Consider the following 14,898-nt stretch of genomic DNA (forward strand, 5'->3'; position numbering starts at 1 on the left):
TCTGCAGGCCTTTGATTGATGTGTCTGTTGTTTTAGGTGAGACAAGGGAAGAAAGGACATTTAGGAACTGGATGAACTCCCTTGGCGTTAATCCACGTGTAAATCACTTGTACAGGTAAGATGACGTATTACACTTCCCTCAGATGATAAATACAGCCAGCAAGTTGTTTGCAAGAACATAAAAACTTCTGGGCCCTATAAGAATATATACTGCTTTGTGTTTTCCAAGAAACTAAGTTTACCTCTGCTAATAGTTGAGTTGTGTTTCTTTGCTCTGTTCTTTGGACAATGATCTATCCTTTTTGTTGTTTTCAGTGACCTGTCAGATGCCTTGGTTATCTTCCAACTCTATGAAAAGATCAAAGTGCCAGTAGACTGGAACAGGGTGAACAAACCACCATATCCTAAACTGGGTGGCAACATGAAGAAGGTACGAAAATCTAGAATAGCTCCAGTAGTGATGCCTTATCCTCAGTGAATGCCTGTATCATTTCAAACAGCAATGTGTGTACTCATGTTGCTCTCCAGTCCCAAGGACAGCACCTGAAATCTTTTTTTTGCTTAGTCAGTGGATAATTTTTCATTCTGAAAAAGGAATATACATTAGACTTGCTCTTTTGACAAGTGAAAAATATTTGTTAAGTAAAAAGACTTGGCAACTTTCGTATCAGTATTTAGAAACTGCATTTGCAGATCCCTTTGCTACTGCTTTAGGCACTGATTGTAATGCATCTGGACTGTGAGATGCATGGCACCAGCTTAATTGCAGCTGTCTGGATCACTGCCCTCCACATCAAATGAAGACAGTGATGATAACCATTCTTGATCAGATGCATCAAGAACTGATCACACAGCTGCTGCTGAGTACAAAGCTTTCTCACAACTATCTGGATGAGTAATTGCGTCCAGTTAGACCAGAGCAATCAAACAATCTAAAATATTGGCTGGGACACTAATCTTTTGTCTCAGTGCAATGCCATGATGCTGGAGGTACCCATGAGCTATTATACACTTATTTTCCAGGCTAATCTGCTTTTCAGGCCCTGATAATGAAATATTGCATTTTCTTCTATATTGAGTGTTTATAATGGTATTTTTGGGATGGATCTGCCTGTTGGTAGTCAATCAGCTGTTTTATCACAGAGCCCCAAAATTCCTGTTTGCCCAGGAGAATCTGGGCTAAGTGATCCAAAGAATTTAAAGTAACAGTGTCTTGTCTTCTTTCTTTTTTCTTTTCTATACTTTTGAACTGCACCAATTGACCCTGCCATTAACAGCTTGAAAACTGCAACTATGCAGTGGAGCTGGGGAAGAATCAAGCCAAATTTTCCCTTGTTGGCATTGCTGGGCAAGATCTGAATGAAGGAAACCGTACGCTCACGCTGGCCTTGGTCTGGCAGTTGATGAGAAGGTAGGTCCAGCCAGGCACGAGCTGTGGAGTGTTTTGGTGTGCTCAGTTTGCTCTGGAGTAGTTTCCTGATGTCTCAATGAGGAGGCTCTGCAGGCTACTCAGCCTTCTCATTCCTCTGTTTGTGCTTCAGTGCCAAGGCAGGGTGACCTTCTGCTCACTCCTAGCTAAGCACGTGATCAGAGAACATCTTGTGGGCAAGGCCATTACAGTCAGCTCATGCAGAAGATTCTTATTGTCACTCTCTGCATAGCAAGAAGAAATGATCATTGCATAGAAGAGAGGAAAAGAAGTTAAAAGGTGTCTGTGTCAGGGAATGAGGACAATGTTCCAGAAACAAGGAATTGATCCAGAAGTTTTGTAGGCTGCTCCCTGAACTGGGCACAACTCAGTACCTCTCCCCATTTTAATTTAATTCTCTGTGTAAGAATGTTTCTCTGTTTAAGAAGGCCATAACTGAGAGTAAAGAGCCCCAGTGGTTAGGAACTGACTACAAACTAAATTCAGACTATAGAGAAAGGTTTGGTTTATTAGTAGGGTAGTTAAAACAGTGATGAGGTGATTACTTACCACCAGTTTGGGATATCTTTCCAAGGTGTATGCTGACATATAAGCAAAATGCTCCAGGTTTGTTTTTATGCAGAAGGTCAGTCTTATGTGAGCAGAAGGATTCCCTTCTATCTCTAAAATCAGTGATTATTTTTTAGGCACTATAAGAATGAGTAATTTGCAATGAGATACATTAAGAGGGGCCTTCCAAGAATTTTAGGTAACCAAAACTTTTAACATTTCCAAAACAGTGATTAAGGAGTTGGGGATGAATTAAACTCCTTAGATTAATTATTGTATTACAATATAAATCATATGCTCTGTGAGTGTGTGTGAAGCAAAGGAATATCAGATCATTGGGATGATCCCAGACAAGCTGTGCACATACAGGACTGTTCTGAGGTTACAGCAGCCTTTGAACAAATATCCTGGCTTCCCTCTTAAGGTACACCCTGAATATCCTTGAAGACATTGGTGGTGGAGAGAAGGTCAATGATGAAATCATTGTCAGCTGGGTCAATGAAACACTCACTGCAGCTGGGAAGGATTCAACCATCTCCAGTTTCAAGGTACAGGTTTTTTCAGCAGTCTCTGCTCAGGAGTCTCTTATTCAGTGTGCTCGTGTGTGATTTATAGAAGAGTGTATGGATACACACACACACTCTGCATTATAATTCACTACATAGATTGATTATTTTTCATTCCCTTTTAAAAGCTTGTTCAAATACACAGATTTTATTCAAGGGACTTTATTGTGAAAAAGTAATAGAAAAATGATATGAACACTACTGGAAACACTTTGAATTCCAGTTTGGCATGGGAAATCAAAGGATGGAGACAGGAATGATGACTGGAACTAAGAAAGAACTGCTGTACTGTTGGTTATGAATCAACAGCAATTACAAATGGCAGCATTAACATGAACAATACCAATACATTTGTAACCTGGTAGTACCATCCAGGGGTTCCTTGCCCTATTTGGCACGGTACCATACAAACACAGAGACAGACCAGTTCTAGAGCACTTCCAATTCTTCTAACATATCTGTGACACTTCCCAAGCTTGGAACACTCAGTGGATATAAATCAGCAGTTTGTACTAGGTGAGAACAGATCCATCAAACTTCGTGTAATGAGCTCAGGAGTCACACAGCTGGTCCCTCTCACTCTTCCCATCAGTAGATGTCGATCAGTGTCATCTCCTCACAGGAAACAAATGCATTAGCCCTGCACCCCATCTTTTGCCTTAATGGTATTGTAGTCTATGACAAAGTGACCTGCTTCATGGATGTGGGAAAGGCTGTGGATGTTGTCTACCTGGATTTTAGTGAAGCCTTTGACACTGTTTACCACAACATTTTCCTGGAGAAACTGGCTGCACATAGCTTGGGCAGGTGCACTATTTGCTGGGTAAAAACTGGATGGCCAGGCCGACAGAGTGGTGGTGAACAGAGTTACATCCAGCTGGTAGGCTGTCACTAGTGGTGTCCCCAGGGTTCAGTTTTGGGGCCATTTAACATCTTTATTGATGGTCTGGACAAGCGGATCAAGTGCACCCTCAGTCAGTTTGCAGAGGACAGTGAGCTGGATGGGAATGTCGAGCTGCTGAAAGGCAGGAAGGTGCTGCAGAGGGATCTGGACAGGCTGGATTGATGGACCAAGGCCAGTTGTGTGAGGTTCAATGAGGCCAAGTGCTAGGTCCTGCACTTGTGTCACAACAACCCCTGCAGTCCTACAGGCTTGGAGAAGAGTGGCTGGAAAGCTGCCCAGCAAGAAAGGGCCTGGGGGTGCTGGTCAACAGCTGAACATGAGCTACCATGTGCCCAAGCAGCCAAGAAGGCCAATGGCATCCTGGCCTGCATCAGCAATAGTGTGGCCAGCAGGACCAGGGCAGGGATTGTGCCCCTGTGCTCGGTCATGCCTTGAATCATGTGTCCAGTTCTGGGCCCCTCACTACAAGAAAGACACTGAGGTGCTGGAGTATGTCTAAAAGGCAACAAAGCTGGGAAAGGCTCTGGAGCATAAATCCTATGAGGAGTAGCTGAGGGAGCTGGGGTTGTTTGGCCTCAAGGAAAAGTGGCTCAGGGGAGACCTTATCACCCTCTACAAGTGCCTGAAAGGAGGGTTGTAGCCAAGTGGGGGTCAGTCTCTTCTCCCAGGTAACAAGTGACAGGATAGGAGGAAATGGTCTTCAGTTTTGGAAATGGCCAGGGAAGGTTTAGATTGGATATTAGGGGAGGTTTCTTCCCTCAAAGGGTTGTCAAGCCCTGGAACAGGCTTCTAGCAAAGTGAGTCACCGTTACTGAAGGATTTAAAAAAGATGTGATGTTTAGGGACATGATTCAGTGGTGGACCGAGAAGTGCTAGATTAAGGGTGGACTTGATCATAAAAATCTTTTCTAACCTAAACAATTTTATGATGTTTCATCCCTCAGGTAAAAAAAAAATATCCTTGAAAGAGTTCTTAGTCTGCCTTAGATAAAAAATTATTCTAAGCATCCCTTTGTGAAGTTCTAAATGTTATTTGATAGAATTGACGATTGCTCTTGAGTTTAGACTCAAGACTTTGACTTTGACTTTGGCTTTGACTTTAGACTTTGTGGGAGTTCTGTCATCCCGTTCTTGCATTTAATTTTATTTTTCATCTATTCAGGATAGCAAAATCAGCACCAGCATGCCAGTCCTGGATCTCATTGATGCCATTCAACCAGGGTCAATCAAGTATGACCTCTTGAAAACAGAGGACCTGAATGATGAGGAGAAGCTAAATAATGCTAAGTATGTTTCTGGGAAGTGGCACTTAGCATGAGTTACCTGGTCAGGCTTGCCTAACTCTGTCTTTAAAAACTGCTCTGCTGTCATTCTCATCTGGCACAACCTCATGCGAGAAATACCACCCGGGTTGGAAGCATGAAGGCTGGGAGTTAGGTAGTAAAAAGACTATCAATGGAAATGGAGTGTGTAATGTTGTAGTTCCTGCTTTATAAATCCCTTGAAAGGATTGAAATCACTTGGTTTCACAAGCTCCTATTTTCTCATATTAAATTTAAAATCCTTTCAGAGATCAGGGAACAATGCCAACAATAGTGAGCCATGGAAAACAGGGATTAGAGGTCATGATAGCTCTTCAGTCACCTTCAGGTGGAACACGGGCATATTTAAGAGAGAAAGGGGAGGACAGGAGTCATGCCTGAAAAACTGGTTCTGTAATGTGGCTATTGATTTTTTTTTCCCTGAATGCAAACGATTTCCTAGCAGAGAGTCAATTCTGGGGGCATCTCCCTCTCCTTTCAGAGTTACACAGATCACCTCCTGGTCTGATCAGCAGTTTAGCTTCTCCTTTTCCTATGCAGTAACTACAAAGGAGGAAAAAATGATTGTAAACCAATCAGACCTGCCATTATTTTTGTAAAGACTTTTTCCCCACTGTTCTTTTTCCCCTTCCATTTCCTACCATCTGTTCTCTTTCTTTTCTTGCAGTCCTATGTGTGTCTTTTTCTGTACTGTATTTCTTCATTCCTCTGCTGTTCTTTTCCTCATTTCCCACCCCCATGCCCCCACACTCCCAATGTTTCTCTGCATTTTGGGGAAAATTTCACAAATGTATATGTTCTGAACTGGGCAGAACCTGGGATTTTCTAGCTTTTCTTAATGAAAAAATAGAGAGAAGACACAAACCCATGAGAGAACCACCAGTGGCTCTGAGCAGGGAAATGGGAATATCAACTTGCACATTCTGGGTATGAATGAAACAAGTCCCCAGATGTTGATCTCCACTGACATCAGTCTTCTGCTTCCATCCTTCCAAGCTTATGAGCAAAGTCTGAGTCTCAGAGATTGAGGAGGAGCAAGACCAGAATGGCTGGTTGTGAGGATAATTTTTCAGGGGATGGAAGATTAAATGTTTCGTACCAGGGTCTGACCTGCAGTCCCCCATCCTGCAGTGCTGCAACCATCAGGAAATGCACTCTGCCTTTTATTAGAAATGTGGTTTATTATGACCCTGTCTCATACATTCCTATAGAAAATTTTAAGTTTAGTGAATCTGTGAAACCTGTTCTGGTATTGATCATATAAAACACTTAACAGGGGGAAAAATAATACTACTGAACTAGTTTCTGTCTTTAATTTTCCTTTTTTTTTTTTCCACCCTTGCAATGCAGATATGCCATCTCTATGGCAAGAAAAATTGGAGCAAGAGTCTATGCCCTCCCAGAAGATCTGGTGGAAGTAAAACCCAAAATGGTCATGACAGTGTTTGCTTGCCTTATGGGAAAAGGCATGAAGAAAGTTTAAAGCACAAAAGACTTGCACTGATTTCTCTTATTATCCCTTTAGATTCCTTCAAACTGGACGCTCTTCTCTGTATCAAAGAAATACGCAGGGTGCTCATGCTTTTAAGGCATGAAAGTTATACTTGGTTCCAGGTCATACAGAAGTCGTGTATTCATGTGTGTACAGGAAATACTTTGTTTGGAACAGTAATACGTGCTTGATTCCTTTGCCTTATTTTCCACTTTACTAGCTATAACCATTTCATATTCCTAAACAAGTTTTCAACACTGAGGCCTCAGCATATCCTTTCATTAATGGATAGCAGAGTTTTCTGTGAGAGGTCATCCAGTGACAGACAGCTTTTAGGAGTATGAAATGTTACACTCTGCTTCTGCCTGAAAATGTTGTCATGCTTTTCGTAGCATTTCTGCCATACTTACCTTCAGGTTGCACCTGGGATAACAAAACAGGTTTCCCCAAGCCAATGCAAGAATTAGTGACTGTATTTTTGGAACAGTAGGATCCTCTGAGGAAATGTCAGTCCTTTCCAGAAAGAAGTGTTTGGTGTCTGTGATGAGTTGCTGGTATGTAAACTGAGCAGTACTTTTCCTTGCAAGTTATGCCTCTTGACATCCATGCATTACTCACAGATTACATTACTGCTTACCAAAAAAACCACACTGCAGCCTGGTCCTCCAAGAACACCCAGACTCTGGAACCTTTGCGACAAACATTCTCCAAGGGATAATTAATTTTAATGTCCTAATACACTTTAAAAAACATTGAAAAGCATGATAGAAATGAAAGCCATGTTAAAAGAAACTAAGGGAATGTACTCAGTAGCAATACTATGAGAAGTGAACAAAGGGATGCAGAATGACATATTTATGTGGACAATAAAAACTCTGTTAACTTCACAGACTTGCACTCAAGGGGCTGCAGCTCTGATTCAGGAGAGCATTTATACCTGTGCTAGCATAAGAAACACATACTTAAATGCTCCCCTGAACCCAGGCTGGAATCCTCAACAGAGCTAAATCAGCTTTGCTTTGCAGCTAACAAGGCACTGTAAATTTGCCTCAGTTGAGGACCTAACCCTGTCTGTGGATCATCAGTGGGATATATTTGCACTGAATCTCTTCCTTGGCATGAGATGTTTACTGGCCTTTACATGGATTTTACTGTGGTGAAATGCAGAAGGAGGGAATTTTGCCTTAATGCAATCCCGTTGACAGTCTCAGTCCTCTCCCTCTCCCCCTCCCTTTCCTCCAACCCTTCAGAACTGCCTTAAAAAAGAGCCAATATTCCGTAACATGAGAAGTCTCTCCAAATAAAATGTTCTATAAAGCCAAATGTCTAGTCTTTGCTTTTAATAGTGGATGTGCTAGTCGGTGTGTGTCGTAGAGCTGAAATGGGGAGAGAGTTAAAAATAATCTGTGGGCTCGCTGAGAATGTGTCTTCTGCATTGCTATTGAAACCACAGATTGCAAAGGATTGAAAGAATTATTTCGTAGGCCATTTCTGCAAATGCCACCCTGAGACACTGCCAAAGATGGGACACTGTTCTGGCTGGACTTCCAGTATGATTTCCCCATTTGGTGCTCTGCCCAGTATCCTCTGCCTTTGCCCAGGTACCCATAAATTTTGCTTCTTTAAGCATTCTTTAATGCAAACATGCTGCTTTGTTTCTGCAAGGATGGCCAAATCCTGTTTCTGATCAGATCTGACTGCCCTGTTCCTCTTAAGAGTTTAATATAGAATGAGAAAAGTACAGCATCCTAAAACCCATTCTGTCCCAGTATTTCCCAGTGCTGGCAGAGGAGGAGAACATCCAGAGTGTTATGCAATGGAGGTGTCTCCCCAGCTTATTGCCCAGGAAGGGAGAGTTACAAGACCATGGCCCCTACACCACTCCTCCTCTTTTCAGGTGTAGGACCTGCTGTTGCCAGAGAAGAGGGGTGGCACTGAAAAGGCAGCTCCTCTCCCCTTGTGATTGACTTGGGAGTCCTTCAGAGGTAAAGCCGAGAGAGGAAACTGTGACTGCAGAGCTTCTCTCAGGTGGGATAACCATGTATTGTGTTGCATGCATGTGTGTGCATTTGCAAAATGAAGGGCCCATTTTTTCTTAGGTAAATGGTGTACATCTGAAAGGACTGGGTAATCCTGCCTAAAGACAGCCCTGCTTCAGGTTTCTTGTTTCAGGGAGATGGTCTCACCCCAAACTCAGGGGCAGTCACGAAGGATGAAGTAGATGACAGATTGGAAATGGCAGCGGAACGAGGGCGAGAAGGATGGCTTTTGCCTTGACCCCAAATGAATGCAGGCATTTGCCATCCCCAGAGAGCAGAAGGGATTTTCAGTCATTTTTCCATTCACCAGCTAGTAGCAACTCAGCTTTTTGCTCAGGGGTAGGATTTTTAGAGGAGTCTGCTGAGATCGGCAGAGAGAGGACACTTCCATACGTCATGAATTTCCACTGGGCAAGGTGTAGGACTTCGGGGACTCTGGAAACTGAAAGCTGCCTCTGCCTCAGGCTCTGGAGAGGGGCCGGGTGATGTATGGTGTTATTTGAATCACGTTTTGTGAAAGGGGCTGTGCTTTTCCTCCTCCTCAGCATCCCAGCGCCGGAGCCGGGCACCCCGGCCCGCAGCCCCTCGCTGCAGAGCTCCGGCCGCGGGCTGCTTTTGGGAGCACCGCGCCGAGCGCCAGCTCTGCAGCGGGGACAGCTGCCCACGAGATGGCACTCGCTGTCCCCGGAGCTCCTGGCAGAGGCAGGACACCGCAGGAGCGCCGGGAGCCCGCTCCTCTGAGGAACGGAGAGAGAGCTGGATGCTGATCCCCCGGCACCAAGGCAGCACCGGCCGGCGCGCAAAGGAGCAAGTGCTGCGGGCAGGGATGCCACAGGGAACACCCACCGGACCTGCAGCCCTGGCTCTGGGATCTCACTTGGAAAAAGAATCTGTCACGGCCCCGAAGGTGTGGAAATAGCTCCGTTCTGGTACAGGAGTGTAAATATTTTCACTTTTCAGTGCATTTCTGTTTAATCGAGTATTCTTACTTATTTGATGGACTTGAGGTTTTGCTTTCGTGAACTGGTAATAGCAGCCTGTGATAAAGGTCTCTTTCAGCAGATGCTGAAGGGTTAAGCCTATGAGAAACACCTCCAAAAATACCAACCAAGATCTGGAATTTTTTGCTGTTGCTTTCCTCGAACTTTTTCCATCCCTCTTAGAGAAAGCAGCTGTCTTTGGGATTCACTCCCAAATCAAGCTGGCTTTGTAAGCACTTCCATTATTGATTTTCATTGCACAATTAATCATAATTTTCAATGCTTCAAAAAGGCTTAGACATTCACACGAATAAAAATAAAGCATCAGCATTTAGACTAACTAGGAGAAAAAACCACGAGGACAATCAATCCACATGCCTCAGGGTACACTCTGATCACCAGATGGACTTAGAAGGAAATGTGCCCCCACAGAGTAGTAAAGCATAATTAGGTGTATGATGAGGATTTTACACCTTCTTGTAAATCATCTATCCTAGCTAGAAATCATCTGTTCTAGCCTTAGAAAGGCGACAGCAAGCAGTATGGCTGGCTGCTGAGCTTTTGTAGAGATAAGGTTGTTTCTATTTCCTCCAGAACTGGGACTGAACCAAAACCTGACATCCCTCATCCTTCTAAGTGCAGCCTTAATTCTATTATGAGCCTAACCACAAATGTCAGCTCTTGGTGCCCACTGCTGCCTAAATGAGCAGCAGCTTTGATCTGGCATCTCTTTGGGAAACAGGGCCCTGTCTCTGTCAGCTGGCTGCAAAAAGCACATGAGCAGCAAAAAGCACTGGTCCTGCAGCAAGGACCAGCGATTGCCGTTTTCAGTTTGATGGAGAAATGGATCCTGGTGCCTCTGGTCTTGCAAACCCATATGCTGAGTCGCTCAGAGTCAGCTCTCTGTCTTCTCCCGCTTCTGGCAGCCTCCTCCACTATAAGAAAAACAGACTTGCCAAGAATTTGTGAGGATTTTCCTTCAGGCTGCTTAGCCACTTACTCCCAATAGTTGTCAGGCAAGCAAACAAGGCAAGCAATAGAGAGTAGCACCACTGAGTGCCTAACTCTCATTGTCTGCTGTGTGGTGAGCCACTCTGTAGTTAAAGTTATCCACAAACCTAAGAAGCTGTTCATTAAGCAGGATATGAATCAGAGGAGCACTGTGTACTGGTAAGGTGGCATCTGTGGATTTTGTACAGCTTAATGTGAGAAAACTGAGAATTAAGGCCAAGCTCACATTATAATGCTCTCAATTATTTTGTAATTGTCAATCAGTGCTAGGTTGTGGTTCTCTTCTGCCACCAGGAAAACTGTGTCATTCCCCTGACAATTCCTTTGCTTCTCTGAAAGTAACACACAGCTCTTAGTTCTCACCAAGTAAAATGACTATATTTATAAAATACTGTTTTTCATTGTACCTTATTTACTTTTTGTGCCCTGATAACTTTTCAAAGGCACCCGTGCTTCAAGGGAAACCTAACCTGTTTCCAGAGTGCAAACTACTGTTGCTGTTCCAGATCCATGATAAATTGTCCAAAGCTGAGAAAGGCCAGAATTCACACAGGCCATGTGCTCACAGGTAATGCTATGTCTGAAATTTGTGAAAAGAGCAGAAAGCTTTATCACACGTAGACACACTGAATTCCCTCAGGACAGGCACCCATTTAGTGCATTTGTTAAGGATCTAAGGAAATACAACAATGAATATCTGTAAATGCATAAAGCATAGAGAGGATGCACTCCAGAAATCTGCTAGCAGGTGCCTCACATGCGTGTTTCTGCTTTGATTCTCACACGCAGAAAAGCAATGTCCCATTGCCAGGCACCTCTGGCAGCCTGTGAAGTTGTTCTCATTCTTCTCTGCAGATAAGCAAACTGAACAGCTCAGAGCACACATCCATTTGTGGCTGAGGTGGGAGACACTCTCACCAACCCCCCAGCAATGTGCCCTCCCTTGATTTTGCAGCCCTGGAGCAGAACACCCTGCATGTCTGAGAAGTAGTGGACAAGATTCAGGAGCAGCAGCCTTGCCATGCCTTCTCCTCAAGGCCTGTGTTTGCCTGGGTGTCAGTGAAATCACCCTGTGGTTGAGTATTGTGCCAGTGAAAGGCTCAGTCAGCCAGAGCAGGGAAAATAGAGATTCCTGAGGAGGGATGCAGGCCCTGCCCACCAGCCCTATATCCACTGCTTGCTGCACTGTCAAATCACAACTGGCATTAAGGAAATGTGGCCTCGGTGTCCTATAATGCTTCTCAAACCTACCTGGGGTGATGCTGTCCATGTAGTGATCAGATCTCGCATACCAGTCAAATGCCCCTAGAAAAATTCCGAATTTGTAGAAGCTTCCCAAATTTGCGGTTGGAGCCAGATTCTAGAGCAGTGGTGGAGTGTCTCTGCAGTGTGGGTCTGCCTGCACAGACTGATGGTGGTGGGGAACACCCCAGCCGAGAGGGGTGAATGAAGGAGCACAGGACCTTTGTTCTACTGAGTTTCTCTTCACCAGCATCCTCAAACAGGCCCTGGCATCTTTCAAACAGATCCCAGCATTCTCCAAAAGCCCAAAGGAAGGGTCCACTCTTCTAATTTCTGCCAAAAGCCATGCAAGAAATGTGAGCAAGTGCAAGGAGTACAAAGAAGAAAGAAAATCCTGTTGATCCAGCCAGTGATGGGCAGAACACATTTAGCAATTAGCTCCAGGGCTATTTGCATTCTGGATATGTGCACACAAAACCTTTTTACATAGAGAGGGGGACACGTGTGCATCCATTCATGGGCAGCTTGGCCAAAGTGTGCTCTCTGTAGGTGGCACTTGGACACCTTCCTTAAGTGCTCAGAAGTTCTGCTTGGAGTGCTCCTGGGACTCTCTTTGATATCCTTTGTTTACCCAAACAAAACTTGCCTTGCAAGTGCTCCTTGTTAAAACTCTGGCAAAGGAGTCAGTGTGTACTGGCAAAAAGAAAACACGAGTCACTCGGTCAAGGTGTTTTTTGGGTAGTAGTTTATAACAGACCTCAGGAAGCAGAGCTCATGAAGAAAATGTTTAAACAGTACAGACACCTCCCACTTACCCCAAACCATGCGTACACTATAGCAGCTTTCTCTCTGCTAATCCAGGAGAGCTGACTAGCAAAGAGAGTAAAATAAAAGAATAAATAAATAAAATAGTTTGGCACAACTGAGGACTCAAAAATACCAAGGAAACATGTATTTTCAGCCTCTGCTCACAGCTATCAGCCATGATTGAAACATACTGCTGAGGTCTGTCTCCTCCCAAGTTAATCCATCATTTTCTAGCACAAGCAGCAGCTGATTTTTATATTTGAGAATGATGTGAGGGAGACATGCCAGAACCACAGACATTTCGACATAGTCCAGATTTTCCCCTCCTGGTGGTTTCATGGGCTGCAAAATTGTTTCCTGAATGAAATAACTGAGGTTGGTGACATTGGCCATGTATGCAAATGATCAGAGTGTCCTACAGAGATTAATTGGTTCATGAATAAAGATGAGGAGCTGAGGTGTGCAGGGAGAAATCATTTATCAATTATATGCCTTGGAAAACTGAAAGATGATGCACCCTTAACGGCTGAATGGGTTTGAAAGGGGGACTTGTAAATTGAGTTCTAATTCTGTTCTGCCACATTCAAAATAAAGAGCTGTTACACTAATTGCATCCTTGTGTGGCTCATGAGCAACAGCACTCAGCTGCATCACACAGGGAGCAACAGAGATCAGAGTTTAGTCAGATTTTAGTCATCTCCTGCCTTATGTGGGAAGGATGCTCTCTGATTACCTTTGGCCTCATCAGTAGTGATAACGCACAAAAAAAATGGCAAGAGCCTATCAGCAATTTTCATGAGATTATTTTGCATTTGAATCTGAATTTAAAGAACCAGTAAGGACAGCACAGACTCACTTGGCTTTTATGTTTCACTTCAGTCACACGGATGCATCAGCATGATCACCCATTCTAGAGGGACTGTCTGATGAACTGGAAACAGGAGGATTCTGGAGGATCAAAACCGTAACAGACTGTGCAAATCCCAAACAAGGAAAAGGATCTGAGGGACGTGGCTGCTGATAGCAGCTGACCTGTGCTCCTCCTGGCCCTGCTGAGTGCTTGTTAACAGGTTTACAGTTACAAACAGGCAGCACCAGCCTAGCGTGGGCTTTAGCGCACACTGAAACACAGACCCAGATCTGAGAATCTTGATGAGGCTTGTTATTTAAAATCTTGCTGCTGGGTACTGTGGAAGCCCCAGGATCAAAGAGCACAGCCACCCTTAGGTCACAGTTGAGTATAAAGGAAATCTTGTGACACTTGGGTTGCTGAAAACCAGGGGTGACACTTATGGGAGTCACTAGAGGTTACTCAGTGGCACTGCTGCAACTTCTTGAGACCATTTGGCTGCAGCAATTCAAGAGGTTTCTCCTTTGATTTGGTTAATCTAACAGCTTTCCAGGGTCTCTCTCTCTTTCACCAAAAAGAGCAGCTTGCAGGAGCCCAGCATCCCAGCATGCACAGAGGGGTCTTGAGCAATGACAGATACCCTGACTTAGCAGGGACACAGGTGCTGGTCTCTTCTGCTGCCACCATTTCAGGCACCGACATCTTAAACCAGCACATAAAGATGTGCCAGAGCCTGGTCTGGCTGAGATACAACACCCAGTCTCTGTCCAGGGGACACTGGTGTATGTGCAGGGGACATGTGAATGTGCAGAGGGAGAGACAGCATTCAGCCAAGAGTGAAGACATCTCTTTAGAACTGCCTTTAAAGTGTGATTGTATTTTTAAAAGCAATATAATGATGGCATCAGGAGGCTATACATATTGCCAGTGCTAATTCCCAGAGGCATCATTTTCAACAAAGAAATCAAGAGAATATTTTGCTAATTATCTGCTCTGAAAACCAAGACCTGGTCATCCCTCTTTTAATGAGAGCCTGTGCATCTCCCCAAGCAACCCTAAAAGTTAACACAACTAAAATTGTCCCCCATTAGTACCAGGCCTCTGGTCATATTTGTTATTGCAGCACTTGCAAATATCAGGTCAGCATAGCCCATGGATTACCCAGTAGAGAAGGAATAATTAATCCAAGTGCAGCAAAATCTTTGAACTCTGACAGAATTTTTGACCAAGCATCTCTTTACCAGGGAACACTGACTCAGCAGAAGCAAAAGAGGTTGCTGGAAATGATAGGTTTTGATGAATTTCTGAAGTAGAGAAAAAATAAATTTGTTCAAGAAAGGAGGATTTCAAATCTTCTCAAATTCAGCTGAAACCTTAACTCGCAACTGTTTCTAAATTCAATCTTATTTCGTCCAGGTCTTAAAAGCAGATTGTAGAAATGCAAGTTAATTTTAAATAAAATAATTAAAATGCCATCAAAAAATCAAGCAATAGTTAAAATTCTCAAAATAAAATGGTTTTATTAACTCAATTATTTTTATAGTTGCCCTTCACAGTGTTTTTTAAGACTGCATTTTTCTTCCCAGATAATCTGGGAAATAGTTCCCAGGTTCTCAGAAGTCCTCAGAGGTTATTACAAGTTTTACTGCAGCAGGTAGGGTTTCCTCAAACATCCTTTTTTTTTTTTTTTTTTTTTTGTATGAAATA

The 14,898-nt window shown here is 43.7% G+C and overlaps 1 protein-coding gene across 3 annotated transcripts in view; it reads left to right on the forward strand.

The window, feature by feature from the left end:
* Window positions 1–7,579, forward strand: part of LCP1 (lymphocyte cytosolic protein 1) — a 48,653-nt gene extending 41,074 nt beyond the window's left edge. For all 3 annotated transcript variants that reach the window (XM_063392121.1, XM_063392122.1, XM_063392120.1), the window contains exons 11-16: window positions 37–115; window positions 316–430; window positions 1,278–1,411; window positions 2,403–2,526; window positions 4,611–4,735; window positions 6,121–7,579. In XM_063392121.1, coding sequence (XP_063248191.1) covers window positions 37–115; window positions 316–430; window positions 1,278–1,411; window positions 2,403–2,526; window positions 4,611–4,735; window positions 6,121–6,253 — 710 coding nt within the window. In that variant the 3' untranslated portion in view covers window positions 6,254–7,579. The remainder of the gene's footprint in view (window positions 1–36; window positions 116–315; window positions 431–1,277; window positions 1,412–2,402; window positions 2,527–4,610; window positions 4,736–6,120) is intronic.
* Window positions 7,580–14,898: the final 7,319 nt, after the last annotated feature.

The sequence above is a fragment of the Prinia subflava genome, chromosome 3, assembly GCF_021018805.1.
Source record: "Prinia subflava isolate CZ2003 ecotype Zambia chromosome 3, Cam_Psub_1.2, whole genome shotgun sequence".
Lineage (NCBI taxonomy): Eukaryota > Metazoa > Chordata > Aves > Passeriformes > Cisticolidae > Prinia > Prinia subflava.